This window comes from Zingiber officinale, chromosome 5A (assembly GCF_018446385.1).
Source record: "Zingiber officinale cultivar Zhangliang chromosome 5A, Zo_v1.1, whole genome shotgun sequence".
In the NCBI taxonomy this organism is placed as follows: domain Eukaryota; kingdom Viridiplantae; phylum Streptophyta; class Magnoliopsida; order Zingiberales; family Zingiberaceae; genus Zingiber; species Zingiber officinale.
The window spans coordinates 132473520-132490412 of NC_055994.1; the positions used below are offsets into that span (position 1 = coordinate 132473520).

The 16893-nt window shown below is 42.5% G+C and overlaps 1 protein-coding gene across 1 annotated transcript; it reads left to right on the forward strand.

Moving 5' to 3' along the window:
• The first annotated feature begins 360 nt into the window (after positions 1 to 360).
• LOC121981887 (tryptophan aminotransferase-related protein 4-like) lies at positions 361 to 16893 on the forward strand. Its single transcript, XM_042534656.1, has 5 exons — positions 361 to 773; positions 15249 to 15552; positions 15652 to 15947; positions 16023 to 16309; positions 16427 to 16893. Exons 1-5 carry the CDS (start codon positions 418 to 420, stop codon positions 16651 to 16653), a joined length of 1470 nt encoding a protein of 489 aa, XP_042390590.1. The 5' UTR covers positions 361 to 417; the 3' UTR covers positions 16654 to 16893.

A 16893-nucleotide genomic window follows, 5' to 3' on the forward strand; every position in this document is an offset into this window, starting at 1 on the left:
GGGGAAAAGGAAAAAGGAAAAAAAGTTAAATTGGATAGAAAAGGTAAAATAAGAAGAGTACAAAATTAAATGGGTCATTTATTAAAGCAGTGTACCATTTTCATAAATGAAAAATGATTTACATATAGAAAAAATCTTATGAAAAAAAAATAGATATATAAAATGATGGATAAAAAAATTAAAAATAATAGAATTTATGTATTTATTCTTATTTTTTTTTAAAAAAAAAATCTTTATACAGATAATTACTCATCGTAGTTAAAAGGCATTACAATCAATGCAGACAGCGACATATGGGTCCCACATTGAACTAATAATCCATATCTGGCTCCTGACCCCTCCATCCACCTCATTCAGCCCCTCTCACGTTTCTGTCGTGTTCCCACCCAGCGCTTCGCTCGGCTCGGCTCGGCTGTAATGACGCCGGAGCAGGCCTGCCACCAACCTCCGTCGTTGTGCAGCCTACTACGCCGCCTGCCCCTTCTCATCCTCCCCTTCTCCCTCCTCCTCAACCTCCTCCTCTTGTTTCCGCCGCCGGTCACGCGGAATACTCCTCCAGGAATCGAGCCGGATCGGCTCCAGCTCCTCACCTGGACTCACGACGCCGCGGCGGAGGCCGAGGCGGTAGCCGCAGTCAACTGCTCCGGCCACGGCCGCGCCTTCTTGGATGGCTTGATCGCCAGCGACGGGCGTCCGTCCTGCGAGTGCAACACGTGCTACCGCGGCCGCGACTGCTCCCTGCTCTTGCCCGATTGCGCCGCCGACGCCGACAGGTACCTTAATAGAATCGGTCTCTGTTTTAGATTTGTCGTCATCTCAGCTAGTTGCGGTATGGAAAAATCATCAACAGAATCGATTGGCCTGCATCCCAATCTTAACTATAGTACAATTCATCTGGAAAGTCAAATCAGATCAGGTGTGGGTTAACGGGAAACCAGAGAGAAGAGAGAAGTGAGAAGAGAGATAGATGTACTCGATATTTGTTTACCTCTTCCGTGTTTTGAGGTAAACATGATTCCAGTTGAATCGAGCGAGAGGTAGAAAAGTGAGGCAGCGGGCATGCGAGAAAAAAAGTTTGGGCCGGAATTAGAAATTGTCTTGAAAGGACCACGCATCAATTGTGGCCTACACGTTGGAAAAACATTGGCCAAAAACAGACAAAATATATATATATATATATATATATATATATATATATATATATATATAATTTGATTTATTCAAATTTTATTAACAAATTTAGGCGATTTAGTAAAATGCCCAAGATAAAAGGTACCTATTATATTTTTCATACTATTTTTTTATTTTATTACTATTTTAATTATTAGCATGTAGTTACTATAATTTATAGAAATATTTAAGTCAATTAACAAAATAAGAATAAAAGGATAATCACTTTTATGGGGACTAGCTAAAAATTAGATACCTAAATTATAAAAAAAAATTTAATTGACTGCCAAAGTATTGTAGTTGACTATTACAATGTTTTAACAATAATATTATTATCATATTGAGAATATTAAAAAAAATTAAATTTAAATAATTTTAAAAAAATTTATGGAAAATACTTTGTATATAAATTTTTTGGTTGAGTTGTATTGATTTATTTTTATACATGGTAGCAATTAAGCACGTCTTAGTTGTTTCAATCCTATTAGGATATATTTTTGAGATGAGAAATACGACCGACTGTTGTTTTAATTATTTTTTTTTAAGTACCCTTTTGACTATTCTATTAATTAGGGATGTTTTTTTTTTACCATTGCCTACTTTTATAGCATAAAAAATATTTATCATTTTAGTTAAATTTATTTAAACTTAATTAAAATAATTTTAATAGGGCCAAAATTTTCATATATTATTATAGTGGTCAAACAACATTAATTGTATCAACTGTTAATTAACTGCTCCAATCATTGACGAAGGGAGGTGTAACGTGTTAGCCTACTAAGGCTTATAGCCGGGACCATTTTAATTTATATATACATAAGCATATGGCTGCCCTAAGATGATCCGTATCAATATCCTCATCCAAAATCTAAAATTTAGGATAAAAAAATTATTTTATTAAATTTAGATATTCATTTTTCACCATAATATTTATTTTTTTATTATTTTTCCTCTTTCCTTTATATTTTTTATTATTAGAGGGAGGAAAGAGATAGAGGAGAGAGAAATTTTTTATTTTTAGAGGAAGGAGAGAGAAATTTTTTATTATTAAAGGGAGGAGAGAGAAATAGTATTTTTATATTTAGGGAATGGATTCCATTCCCTAAATTTAAAAAATTACTATTCATAAAATGTATATTTAGGGAATGAGTAGGGTACATGATGCAGATGTTTTTTTAATGCAAAATGTAAAATTTAAAGTAAAAGTTTAGTTTAGGATAATTGATGTGGATGCTCTAAGGAACAAACATCTTCTCCTTCGTATTTATGGATCAGGGTCTTAGTTTAGTCTAGTAATAGACAGAATTCAATGATCCTTATTTATCTTACTATATCAAATTTAGTGAATATGTTCGTCCCAGTATTCCCGTCAACTTCCGAATTCAATGATCCCTATTTATACCGATAGAGGTCATTAAATCTGGCCTATTACTATATTAGATTAGGGCCTTGCTCTATTAAATACGGGCGAAAGGATCTATGTTCTATTTTGGGCACGTAGTATATATATATTTTTTTAAAATCTTAAGTTTTATGTCTTTAGAGAGTTTAGAGTATAGTATTTAATTTTTAGGATATAAAAAAATATATACACTAAATTTGTAACATAAAATGAGTCATATATCATTTCTTTTAGATATATATAATTGGTCATCCAATCAATCTTAAATTCTAAATCAAATTCCACAATCTTAGGCTTTTTTTTATATAGACATTTCTTTGTCTGAATAAATTATAATTGATGACTTCACCGCTTGTTATCATGCTATAATAATAGTATTATGATCATTTTGAGCACGTGAAGCTATTTTGATTAAATTTCTTTATTTTTTATTAATTGGGTATGATTATTTTTTTTATATATAAAAGTGATATAGGTATCCAATCTATTTATATTGCTACACTAATATTGGAATAAGGGTTTTTAAAATATACTGGAGTATTATTATTAAGAAGGTCTAAGAATGATGGGAGACCAATAGTTAAGATGATGTGATAGTCAAAAGTCAAGAGGAGATGATAGTTAAGATTAGAGAGTATGTGTCCAAACCGACCATTTCCTCTGAGACTTAGCTTTAGGGGTATTGCTCCAGTCTACGCTCGGTCGGTCCAAGCATCGGTCGCTCTCAGAACTCTGTCCATTACTTTTTTTGGGTATTGTCATAGTCTACTCTCAGTTGACCCAAGTGTCGGTCGGGGCCTCAGGGATTCATTCATCACTTTTCTTAGTCACTGCCCCAGTCTATTTCCGACCAACTCAAGTGTCGGTCGGTCCCAGGGTTTCACCCATCACTTTTCCTAAACACTGCCCCAGTCTATTCCTGACCCACCCAAATGTCGGTCGGACCACAGGGCTTCGCTCATCACTTTTCTTGGGCACTGCCCCAGTCTACTCTCTATCAACCGAAGTTCCAATCGGATCTCAAGGATTAGTCTCTCACTTTTCATGGGCACGACTCCCAGTCTACTCACGGTCAGCCTTAGCGTCGGTCAGTCCCCAGGGCTAAATCCCTCACTTTTCTTGGGCACGACTCTCAGTCTATTCCAGGTCGGCTTCAACGTCGGTCGGTCTTCCAGGGCTGAGCCCCTCACTTTTCATGGGCATGACTCCTAGTCTACTCCCGGTCGGCTCAAATACTGGTTAGACTATCACCAGAGAACAATATTGTCAGAGAATCACAACCACCTGTCAGAGAATAACGACTATTTGTCAAGGAATATTTTGATACTCTACCACATGCATATCGCGAAACCTTCCTTCACCCAATGGAAATCCGTAGTACATCATTTATCATCCGACATACCCTAACACTTGACATTCCTTGATGAATCATTATGGCAAAGGTTATAAGAGACGGTATAAAAATGGAGGTCCGCTCAGTTGGTTAGGTACGTGCATACACACGCATCTACTGTCGTTCTACTGTTTCCTACACTTTTCGCTCAGCCTCTTTTTTTGATTTGAGCGTCGGAGGGTTTGCACTAGAGATATCTTCCCTGGTTCTTGCTCTAATATCTCCCTATGGTGTGTACAAGCTCATGGGTATCACTTTCGATGTCTCCTCCTTGCTCACCCGAAGATATAAATGTTGGAGCAATCAGGGTACCCTAGGTTTTGATGTTTGGGCAAAGGTTTAAGTTACGTTTATTATTGTATTTGATATATGCTTGTGAGTGTGTAGAATGCATGTACAATAAAGAAGAGTCCAAGTGTAAACTTGGATAAGGAAAAAAAAGGCCAAGGGTGAGTCTTGGTGGTGTAAGTCCAAGAATGTAGTATTGGCAACGTAAGTCCAAGTGTGACTTGGTAATGGTTGAAGTTCCGAAGGCGCGACCTCTTGGCAAAGGAAGACCTGACAACAATAACAAGTCTGAAGGAAGCTCTTGAAGGCAAGGCGTGAAGGATGGGGAAGCATCTGAGGGACGCAAGGCTGATGAAGGAGACTAGAAGACAAGGTCGAGGTTGTGGGGGTAAGGATGAGTGCATGAGATATTATACTCAAGGGAAAATCCTAGGTTTAGGGTTTTACTATAACAATTACTATAGCAGTCTACTGTGTTTTCATCAGTCGACTGGTAGCGAATAGAATGTCTCTGTTCGCTCAACCCATGTAGAGCAATCGATTGGTGTTTTCATCAATCGACTGGTATTAAGTCGTTGGCCTGTAACGATTGAATTCCACTTAGGACAAGTCGACTGGTGGCAGGAAACACAACTAAGTGTTTTCTCCCGAGCTCTATTTAAGAAAGCTCGGGGTGCTTAGCTAAGCTTGACGAAATAGGCTTGGTTAAAGTCTATTAGAAAAGGAGATCAAAGGGTTTTGGATCAATGTTGCGGTGATGTTTCTTCACCGAAAAGGAGGTTTGAGCTAGCCAGGGGTTTCCTGGAAATCATCCACCGACGAATCAGGATCATCCACCTTACGGACAGCCGTGGAGTAGGAGCTTTATCTCCGAACCACGTAAACAAGTGTGTCTTTGTAGTTTGCTTGTCTTCATTCTTCTTGTTTTAATTTAGCTTTCTATTTGTTAGTTTGCTTTGTATTATGCTGTGCACTAAAATTATAGGAAGTAAACGATTTAGGTGAGACACTATTCACCCCCTCTAGCGGTCAAGGTCCCAACACTAAAGGCCTGCAACGCATCATTGGGTCCAGAAGCCACATCCTAGTTTTTATCAACATTCTCATCCTCTTCACCAGCCCCCCGTTAACTCAGCTTCCGGACAGGATCAAATTTAACATCGTTTGTGGGAATTTCACCGCTTGATCTAGAAGGTGAAGATGGAGGATACTGACAAAATCAACATGACTATGACACCAGAGGAATATGAGCTATTTAAGGTTGCCAAGGCACGGCCCGCGTCGGAATGACTAATCGCAGATTCTCACCTGCGCCGAACACCTGCTACCTCAATGAATGAGCTCCCTGCCTTAGAGGGGAATCCAAGACGAAGAAGTCGTACGACTTCCCCCCGGTATTTTTCCGAGTGTCGAGAGAAGGATCGCAAGCTACCTCGGCTAAGAATTCGCATCCGAGAGACACAAAAAAAGGGAAGGCTCCGGCCATTCAAGAAATGCTTGAACAACCCAGTGTGCCCTTCTCTAAAGAAGTGCTGGATGAAAAACTGCCCAGGGGTTTTAAACCCCTATCTATTGGAGAGTATAGAAGTAACAATGACCCAGAGGACCATCTTCTAAAAATTCCAGAATGATACTCTGTTGCACCAACGCAACGATACAATAACATGCCAAGTGTTTCTAACCACTCTCTCAGGCTTAGTGTAAAGATGGTTCGACAGACTGTCAGTCAAATCTAGTACTTATTTCAAAGAGTTCAAAAACATCTTCTTGCACCATTTTTCTAGGAGCAGGAGATACCAAAAAACTAATCATAGTATGTTCACACTCAAACAAGGAGCCACAGAGTCCTTGAGAGCATACATTAAACGTTTCAACCAAGTGACGTTGGATGTCCCATCTGCCACCTATGAGATATTAATAAGTGTCTTCTCTCAAAGTCTGTCGAAAGGGGATTTCTTCTGAGCCCTCATCAGGAAGCTCACAAAGGAGTTCGATGACCTACTAGGGAAAGTAGCAAAATACATTAATGTGGAGGAGGCTTAGGTCGTCTAGAAAAAGGAAGTGAAGGTACCATCTTTGGCAGGGAAGGCCAATCGAAGGTTGCCACCACCTCTAGCTCGGCCCAAAGATCCCCAGCCTAACCTTCCACCATTTCGAGAAGCGAGAGTGGTGCAACGGGTCAAAGTCGTGCAGACCCCGGTTAGCAAGCCCCCCTTGTGGGAAGCTTAATAATGCACTTACCATTGATCTCATACCCACGACATGGGAAATTGTTTCCAATTTGCTCGGGACTCCCACCGAGCGATTGAACTAGGCCTACCTCTGTCCCAAATCGCACCTCAACTCTTGAGGTAGCAGTCCAATAACCCTGGCACCTCAGGCCACTCGACCAACCTATCTCAAGGAAGAGAAAGTTAGGATGGTCTGTTGGCTAGAAAAGGAAAGGAGGCAATGGATACTTGAGAAGAAGAGAACCGAGTAAATACCACAGTATGGGACATCGGCAGGATTTCAGGTGGCCCCACAGATGAGAATTCTACCAGAGCCAGAAAGGCTCACGGACGCCAGCTCGAAATCTACGTAGTTGGATGTAGTCAAGAGCGAGCAACGGGATCCCAAATCAGCTTTGGGCCTTAAGACCTGGAAAGAGTGGAGCTCCCGCATGATGACACGTTCATCATCATGGCGATCATCGCTAACAATCGAGTGGCTAGAGTTTTCGTTGACACCGAAAGTTCTATCAACGTGTTGCTCAAAAGTGCATTTGACAATATGCAGCTCAACGCAAGCGAGCTTCAACCAGTGGCCACCACCCTGTATCGATTCATAGGGAATGAGGTGCAACCGATTGGCCAAATTAAACTATCTCTCTAGGAACTGAACCCTTAGTGAGGACTAAGAGAAGTACCTTCATAGTGGTAGATTCTCCATTCTACTATAATGTTATCTTAGGGAGGCCTACCCTACATGAATTTCGGACAGCTATATCTACCTTCCACCAAAAAAAATAAAATTCTTGGTGGAGAATCATGTTGATGAAGTAAGAGGAGAACAGTTGACTGCACGGAGGTGTTATGTAGATGTAAAAAAAATTAAAGCGTGCAAGGTCTAAAAAATCCAGAATAGAGGGGTGCACGCCATCCAAGGAGAGTCTCTTCCTCTAGCTGAGGAGCCAATTCAATAGGAGGAAGTGCAGTTGTACCCCGATCGGCCTGAGAACATTACAAAGATCGAGGTCGACCTGCCATCGAAGATTAAGAAAAAGGATTGTCTAATGCAAAACTGGGACGTCTTTGCTTGGTCTCCTAAAGGCGAGTCCCAAAGATTGTTATTTGCTCCCACAAAATCAACTAAATGGTTGATTCAACTTTGAGGTGTAAGTTAATCTACATGTTAGATGCTTATCAGGGATACCATCAAATCCTTCTTGCACTGGAAGACCAGGAGAAGATCAGTTTCATCACCACGGACGGTATTTTCTGTTATATAGTTATGTCATTCAGACTAAGAAATACGTGAGCAACATATTAGTGGATGATGGACAAAATCTTTTGGAAGCATATCAGTAGTAATGTTGAGGTCTACGTAGATGGCATTCTCATCAAGTCTGCTTAGGCAGTAGATCTTATCGCCGACGTGGAAGAGTCTTGGGCACCCTACGACAGTACAGGTTGAAGGTGAACCTCTTGAAGTGCATATTTGGAGCTAAAGGGCAAAATTTTCTCAGATATCTGGTCACCGAGTAAGCCGAGTCCCACTACACCACGCTTGAGAAGTTGGCTTATGGGTTAATCCTTGCCATTCGCCGCTTGTGGCCTTACTTCCTTGCGCATTCAATAACGGTACTCACCAACAGCTTGCTAGGAAGAGTTCTCACCAACCCTGAAGCAGCCGGTCAATTTATTAAGTGGACTATCGAGCTGAGCGAGTATGATATACACTATTAGCCTAGGATGGCCATCAAGGCCCAAGCGTTTGCCAATTTCTTAACGGAAGTCCATCAGCCTGAGTCTAAGGGAACATGAAAATTTTTTGTAGACGGGTCCGCCACTCGACAAGGAATCGGTGTAGGTGTTCTTCTCATATCCCTACAAGAAGACATCATGCAATTTGTAGTTCGGCTAAACTTCCAGGCTTTTAATAATGAAATCGAATAACATTTCGAGTAGCTTTCCCTGTCTAAGTCCACTTAACTATAGCCGAATGTATCTCCATAAGGGTGGAATGCCTTATCCTAGCCGCACAAGGCAGACCACTCAGCAACTAAATCGTCGAGTATTCATTAATTAGCTAGCTATAACCCGCCTGACTCTCAGATGGTCGGCTATACATCGTCCGGCTCTTAGGGTAATCTGATTAGCACATTGGGATTTCGTAAGACTTACTTCCCAGTCGATAGTAATAGTCCAAGGTGTTGGTGTTGGGATATGCCCGATGTGATATGTGCTAAAACACGTTTTGTAAACATGCACAGCAGAAATAAAATAATAATAATTTCTAAATTATTACATCACACGCATCACATGCATACAATGATACAACAAGCCAAACATGATCGCATAATTAAATTTTTACGGAAAGTAAATTTACGCTAGGTGTACATTACATATGACTTCCAACGAGAAGGGCATCAACTGTAGCGACGTTATTGAACCTCACCTCTATTCATATCCACACTGAGCTCCTCAAGACAACTCCTTAAGTACAAGTCTCTCATTCGGAAGTTACTAGCCACGAGCAAAGAAGAGAGATCAAGAGGAAGAGGAAGAGAAGCACACAAGGAAGAGATTTCTTCCTTGTAGGTGTCAAGACAACAAGGGGAAGGGCTTACCCTTGTTGACGGCAGCAAAGAGAGAGGGGAGAGAAAGAGGAGAAGATAAATTGGGTTAAGGTTTTTCAAAAATCTTACAAGCCAATTAATGATCTCATGTGTATAATCTTTTCTCAACCATATCAATATATATCCCTCATTAATGAGTTGGATTAGAAAACTCAAATTCAACCCATTATCCCTTAACCAAAAATTAGCCCAATAACCCCTTGGTTTGGTTCACAACTAAATCAAGTTGGTTTATGACTAATTCATGATTAAATCAAATATATTCCAACTCTTCCATAAGAGATGTGACACATCCTTTCTTCCATTGCCACAAATATTTTCATATTTGTCTTATGCATGGTCCAACCAAATATTTATCTCTTGATCTAAGAATCTTATTCTTTATCTTGTTTTACGTCTTTTAGAGACTCGTTAGTGCGTGTGACCCAATAGGTTCCCAGTTTATCTTGGTCGTCTATAATTAACTACTTAATTATAGAACGATCATGAATGACACCTAGTAGTACATCATGATCCCCAATTAGCCGGAAAATCATAGTTAATTTTAGAATTAATTCTAAATCCTTCAGCAGCCACAGTGAGTCATGCCTCGTTCCTTTCACTCGTCTTATATCTACTTGGTTCAGGACATGGTCTATGTGTCTTGTCCCCACTAGGCTGACTACGTCACACCTAGCCCAAGTAATACTTCCTCGTTCTGCGGATTCAAATTATTCATACATGTGTACAAGAGTCTCACACTCTTAACATGCGATGCTTTGGCCAAAGACTTTGAGTAATAATCCTAAAGAGTGGTCATAGGGTATACGTCTCCTCGCACGGAGCGGTGAAACACATTCGGACACTTCAACTTATACCCAATTATCCCGGGTCCACACTTCAATGAGATGCTTGCTTAAGATGTCAAAGTATAAATATCCATAACCAAGATGACTTGTATACCTCAAGTCGAAGGAAACTTGCACTCATGCTATAGTAAGAACTTCACAGACATATCTATATATATGTAGAGAACGAAGTTTTATAGCGAGTCGCTCCAATGAACTAATTATTATAACCAGCATCCGCGTTTAACTCTCGACATCCCAATATCTCCAGCCAGTGAGAAAACAGCTGCTTGACCGAACCAAGGAGTATAACCCGTGCTAGTCTTACAGAATTGATAATGTCCAAATGCATCAATTCGACGACTAGGTAAATTTCAATATATTCATAATTGTACATGTCGAGATAATCACTAGTTGCGATCCAATCACAAGTTCTCTCATACTATGAATTATATTACAGACATTCAGTAAATGAGTTTAAAACAATCAAATATATAATATGCACTCAAATAATTAATATATACTTATCAAATAATTAGAAAAATCATAAGACGATTGCCTTAGGACATTCCTCAAATGTTAAGACAAGGTCTACTCGAGCTACCAATCATCGATCCCTTAGAGAAGATAGCTACCTAGACGACGTCTAACGTCACTCGTGGAGATAAGCCAAGTCTTACTACTTGACCAGTATCCAGAAGGACGAGGCATTAGCCCTACCTTGTGGACGTGCCAATGTTCACAAACGTGTAGGAATAAGCGACACAAACACAGGTATCAAGGACAAGCCAAGAGAAGAAATAATTAAGTACAAGTCATGAAAAGTTTTATGCCTTATCAGGGCTTGGAATGTTGGACAGCAAAAAACTACTTAAAGGACGGGAAGGTTTCGTCAGGAAGCTTGCCCAACAGCCTTTCATGATCTAGAAAGTCCTCGGGAGATTCAGATGTCAATAAACCCACCTCCTGTAGTTGTGTAACGTCTCCTTCATCCATGAATGATCATATGGTTAATAGCGGTTTTGACTTCCAAGTCGAAGTCGCGGGAACAAAGGTAAGCAATCTTCCTGGTCTCAAAGCGGTTATTCTCCCACGCTCAGTAATTTGCTAGCTCATCCTAGGACTTGGCTAACTCACATTCCTCCCCATCCAACTCCAACTCAGAGGTTGCCACTTCAGACTTCATAGCTTCTAGCTTGGCACGTAGGGACTCCAGGGTAATCCTCTGAGCATCCATTTGCTATTACAAGTCGGATACCAACAGGGTGTTGGCACCAACTCAGCATCCTTCGCCGCTAGTGTTGCCAGGGTAGAAGTATGATAAGTTTTCAGCTCCTTTAATTTATTAGAAAGGTCCTGGGCTTCTAGGGTTTTTATGTCAGAATCAGTCACTGCTTGGACCTTTCTTTCATTTTCTGAGTAGAGCCTATCATCGTTGGTCTTCAGGGCGACCTCCATTTTCTGTGCCCTTTTCACCTTAATACCAGCTAGTTCCCGAGTTTCTTGGGCCTTCTTCTCCACTACTCTAAGCAGGTCGACCTATGTCTGAGCCTTTTGTAGGGCAGTCAGGTCAAAAATCTAGCTTGTAGATGTCTCATGCTTAGTTGTTTTCCCCTGTAGGGCTTCATTCTCCCGATGCAGTCATGCAACGGGTTGGGATACACTCATCCCAATCATTCAAAGTTGTGGAGGAACAAGATTAGCAACATGCTATATTCAGGAGTAGAATAACCAAAACTCACCGCAGTCACCTCTTCGGAGAATTTGTCTGCCAACTCCAGCAACGGGCAATCCGTCACTTTGTTTGTTGTGCCTTTCTAGGCCTCTGCTAGCAAGCCCTTCAGTTACACCTGCCTGTAGGCAGGCGAGGGATCTGAAGATGAGACTGGGGCCAACACCTGGAGGGATGGCACGTTGAAAGCAGACGTGAATTGGAAGCGGCCTTTGGGTGGGTGTGACGACTGGGGAAGAGCCTCCGAAGGTTGGACAATCGGTGAAGGAGGAGGCGCCTAAGGAATGGAGGTGGCGGGGGACCTGCTCACTTCAGAGGCCACCTTGTACCAAAGGTGGCCGCTCGAGGGATGATTGCACTGACCGAGTATCTCGGCGCCTCTTGCGTTGGAGTCATAAAGGTGACTCTAGGTTCACGATGGGAGTTTCCTCAGGGATGGTGAGGGGCTCTGCGGTTACGACCTCCTCGTTGGCGGCTGCAACACTGCCACCTGCCTGATCACGAGAGGCCTCTCCTGAGGAATTTGCGGGCTAAGTCTCTCGATCAGCCAATATGGCCTACCCTCTCTGTTTTATCGCATCTTTCTTCAGTCGTACAGACTTGAGGGCGTAGGCCTTAAATATGATGTCCTTCGCACAAAAAGAAAACAAGGGACCTCAGTTAGTGAGAAGGCAGGAGCTAAGTTACCTAGACTTATCAAAAGAGGAGGGAAGCGCAGTCCCGACTTAGTCCAAACACATGAAGAAGACTTTCTCACAATAGGGAAGGGATGTGGAACTGCATGCCCGCCAATTTCTCTAAGGTAGTAGCGCATGCAGGCACATGGTGATGGTCTCCCAACTCAGAGGAAGAAGGGAGATACGCTCTCCATTCGGTCGGCCAAAGTATGAGCTCAGGTGCTTGAATGAAAAAGAAATAAGATTTTCATCCCTTATTCGAGGAGGGTATTTTTTTGAGAGAAGACAGCCTTTGGTCGGGATTGAACTATAAAGACCCCAGACTCTGACTTCTTAAGATAATAAAAGTGATGAAACATACGAGAGATAAGGGGATATCATACAGATGAAATATGATCGTCATTTTGCACATTGCGCAGAAGGCATTGGGGGTAAATTACGAAAGTGGAATGTGAAGATATTGACTTATCTCCAAAAAGAACTGAGGGATGGGAAATCGCACACCAACGTGAAGTTGAAATTTAAAGAAAGTAATGAAGCCGGGAGGAGGGCGATGAGGACAGTCTTAAGGACCATGAATGCGAAAGGTTGTGGGAATCTCTAGGTTTAGCTTAGCCGACTCAAGGTCACAACTATGGAAATCATAGTGGAAGGTAGCATACTAGGGGGCGAAGATTACTTGAGCCATTGAAGAGGGAAAAAAGGAAGAGAAGGGTCAAGAAAGAACACTGATTGGGAGGGTTACAGAGAAAATTATAGGCAATAGAGATCGTCGGAGCCGAAAGTTAAAGAAGATGAGGCATGAATGAATTGTTTCCCGCAACACTTAGGATTTTTAACGAGAGTCTTGAGGGTGCTTTGAAGTTTGAACCATCCAATCGAAACAACCTACTAAGGGCAATTGTTGGATTAGAGAAGATGAATCGTTGTTAAAATTTGTGCAAAAAGGCATGTGTAAGCCATCACATCAGAGTGAAGTTGGTAGGACACGCGATAATCACTCATAGAATGACATTTATGATGGATAAGACAATCAAATCATTACACTAATACGCTATCATCGAAACCCTACATCGCATTTAAAACAACATACGATGACAAGCATGTGTTTCCTCAAAAAAGACAGTATTACATGTGGCCTTGAGAGGCCATCGGGGATGACAAGAGGACTTGAGTTTAGTCAGTCAAACATGAACCTCCTTCGATTAGACTTGGAGAAGAGGCTTGTGATATACCTTATAATGGATGACCCCTAGAATAGTGAGAGGTCAATAGTCAAGGTGATGTAGCGGTCAAAAATTAAGAGGTCAAGGTCAGGGAGGAGTACATATCCAAACCGAATATTTCCTCCAAGACTTAGCTTTAGGGGCATTGCCCCGATCTACTCCCGACCGACCCAAGTGTTGGTCAGCCCCTAGGGCTCCGCCCATCACTTTTCTTAGGCATTGCCCTAGTCTCCTCTCGGTTGGTCTAAGTGGTGATCGGACCTCCCAGGGCTCCGCCCATCAATTTTCCTAGGCACTGCCCCAGTTTACTCCCGCTTGGCCCAAGTATCAGCCGACCCCCGGGCTCCACCCATCACTTTTCCTGGGCATTGCCCGAGTCTACTCCTGGCCGGCCCAAGTGTCGATCGGACCCCAGGGCTCCACCCATCACTTTTCCTGGGCACTGCCCCAGTCTACTCTTAGTTGGCCCAAGTGATGGTAGGACCCCAAGGCTACACCCATTACTTTTCCTGGGCACTGCCCCAGTCTACTCTTAGTCGGCCCAAGTGATGGTAGGACCCCAAGACTACACCCATCACTTTTCCTGGGCATTGCCCCAGTCTACTCTTGGCCGGCCCAAGTTTCGGTCAAACCCCTAGAGCTTAGTCTCTCACTTTTCATGGGCAAGGATCTCAGTCTACTTTCAGTCGACCCGAGTGTCAGTTGGTCCCACAGGGCTTAGTCCCTTACTAATGAGCACAGCTCCCAGTCTACTCCCGATGGACTCCAGTGTCGGTTGGTCCCCCAAGGGTCAGCTCTTCACTTTTCATGGGCACGCCTCCTAGTCTACTCCCGGTCGATCTAATCGGTCAGACTATCACTAGGGAACAATATTGTCAGGGAATTACAACCAGCTATTAGAGAATAATGACTATTTGTCAAGAAATTTTCTAATACTCTGTTGCATGCATACCGCGAAACCTTCCTTCACACAATGGAAGTTCGTTGTACATCCTCCATTATTTGACATATCCTAACACCCGATACTCCCTGATGTCTCATTATGGCGGAGGTTATGAGAGACGGTATAAAAAGGGAGGTCCTCTCCGTTGGCCTGGTACGTGCACACACACGCATCTACTACAATTCTACTTTTTCCTGTACTTTTCGTTGAGCGTCGGAGGATTTGCGCCAAGAACCTTCTCGCTTTAACGCCCCCCATGTGATCTCCCTATGGTGTGTGCAGACTCGTGGGTGCCACTTTCAACGTCTCCTCCCTGCTCCCCTTGAAGATCTAAAGGCTTGCAACGCATTTCCGAGTCCAGAAGCTCAATCCTCTCTTAGTCAACATTCTCACCCTCGTCATCGGCCTCTCGTCTGATTCAACTTCCGGACAAGATCAATTATTATTATTATTATTATTTAATAAAAATGACCTTTCTAATTTTTGGTCAAAAATATTTAAGAATGGAAGCGCAGAGGTCCCGGCCCGCCTGGGCCCTGGGCGATTCGGGGCCGGGCAGCTTAAAGTGATGTTCATGCTTCTAAAATGCTTTCAATTTTTTGTTTTTCTTCCATAGATTTTCCTTTTCTAACTTCCCTAGATTGTCCAGTTCGAGTTGGAAACCAATTCAGAATTTTTGTAACTGATTAGCCAACGACTATTAAGCTATCCGCCAACACATTTAATTTTGTTAACTGCTCGTGTTCTCAGCGGGGATCCACTATTTTTGGAGCCGTACTGGCAGCAGCACGCTGCGCTCAGCGCTGTCGTCGTCTCCGGGTGGCACCGGATGAGCTACCGCACCAACGGCGACAACTTCATCTCCCTCCAGCTGGAAACTCACTTGCGCCTTCTCCACGAAGCTGTGGGAAACGCCGTCACCGACGGCAAGTTCATCGTCTTCGGATCCGGGTCCACTCAGCTCTTCAACGCCCTCATCCGCTCGCTCTCCCCCGACAACGATTCTTCATCTTCCTCCCTTTCCAACGTCGTCGCCAGCGCTCCTTACTATCCGGTCAGTCAATGTGTATCCAATCCAACTCATGCATTGAATGATGACACAAGCAGAGGAGATTTCTTGACATTCATCTAGCAATTGCTACTCTGCTTGCAGATGTACAAGGCGCAAACAGCCTTGCTCGATGGCAGAGAGTTCGAGTGGGAAGGATTGACGTCTGACTGGGCGAACGCATCTTCATCTCCGTCGCCATCGACAAACTTCATCGAGTTCGTCACGTCCCCGAACAACCCTGACGGCACCCTGAAACGACCCGTCCTCCCCGGATCGACAGTCATTCACGATCACGCTTACTACTGGCCTCACTACTCTGCAATTCCGGCTCCATCAGAAGAGGACATCATGGTCTTCACTGATTCTAAGCTCTCCGGCCACGCCAGCAGCAGATTTGGGTGTGCAAATTGTTAGCTACAAGTTTGTGATCTGAATCGATGCATGACGGTATACGTTGTGATTTTGGGTTTCAGGTGGGCGGTGATAAAGGATGAAGGAGTGTACCGGAAACTTAACCGATATTTGAAGCTGAACTCCATGGGAGTTTCTCGAGACACTCAACTGAGAGTCCTGAAGCTTGTCAAAGTTATAATTGCAAAGGTGAAGAAACAAGATGATATATTTGATTTTGGTTATACGACGTTGAGTGAGAGGTGGAGCAAGCTGAACAAGATTTTATCTTCTTCCACTCGCTTCTCGCTCCAAAAGCTCCCTCCTCAGTATTGCTCCTACTTCAACAAGATCAGAGACCCCTCTCCAGGTCGCCATCTTCAATTCCACATCCATTTATATCGATGTTAATTAGAACAGGTTTTTGCATGCGGCTATATATTTAATTCACTCATGATCTGAATACATATATATAACCAACTTGCAGCTTTTGGTTGGGTGAAATGTGAGAGGGAGGAAGACAGAGACTGCGCTGCTGTGCTACTAAAAGCCGGCATCATATCGCGAACCGGCATAATCTTCGAAGCAGGAAGTCGATACACACGACTAAGTCTGATCAAGACGGAGGATGATATGGACTTATTGTTGCAGCGATTTGAATCTCTCGTTTCTCAGGAGGAGCCTGCAGTACTCGAAGCGATTAAGTTGATTTGATTTGTTGAATAATTCAGATCGATCAACTAGCACATATATATACATTCATAATCATGAATGTGAGCGAACTTTGTTCACACAAGTGTTGGACATTTATTAGATCCTGCATTAGGAAAATTGTATGTGTTAATAATGTCAGATGTGGCATGTGTAGCATACTCAGTTTGTTTGTTGTATCGTATAATTAATTTATATATGCTTGTATTAAAGTTGGTACAAATCAGTGAAGTAAAATTAAAC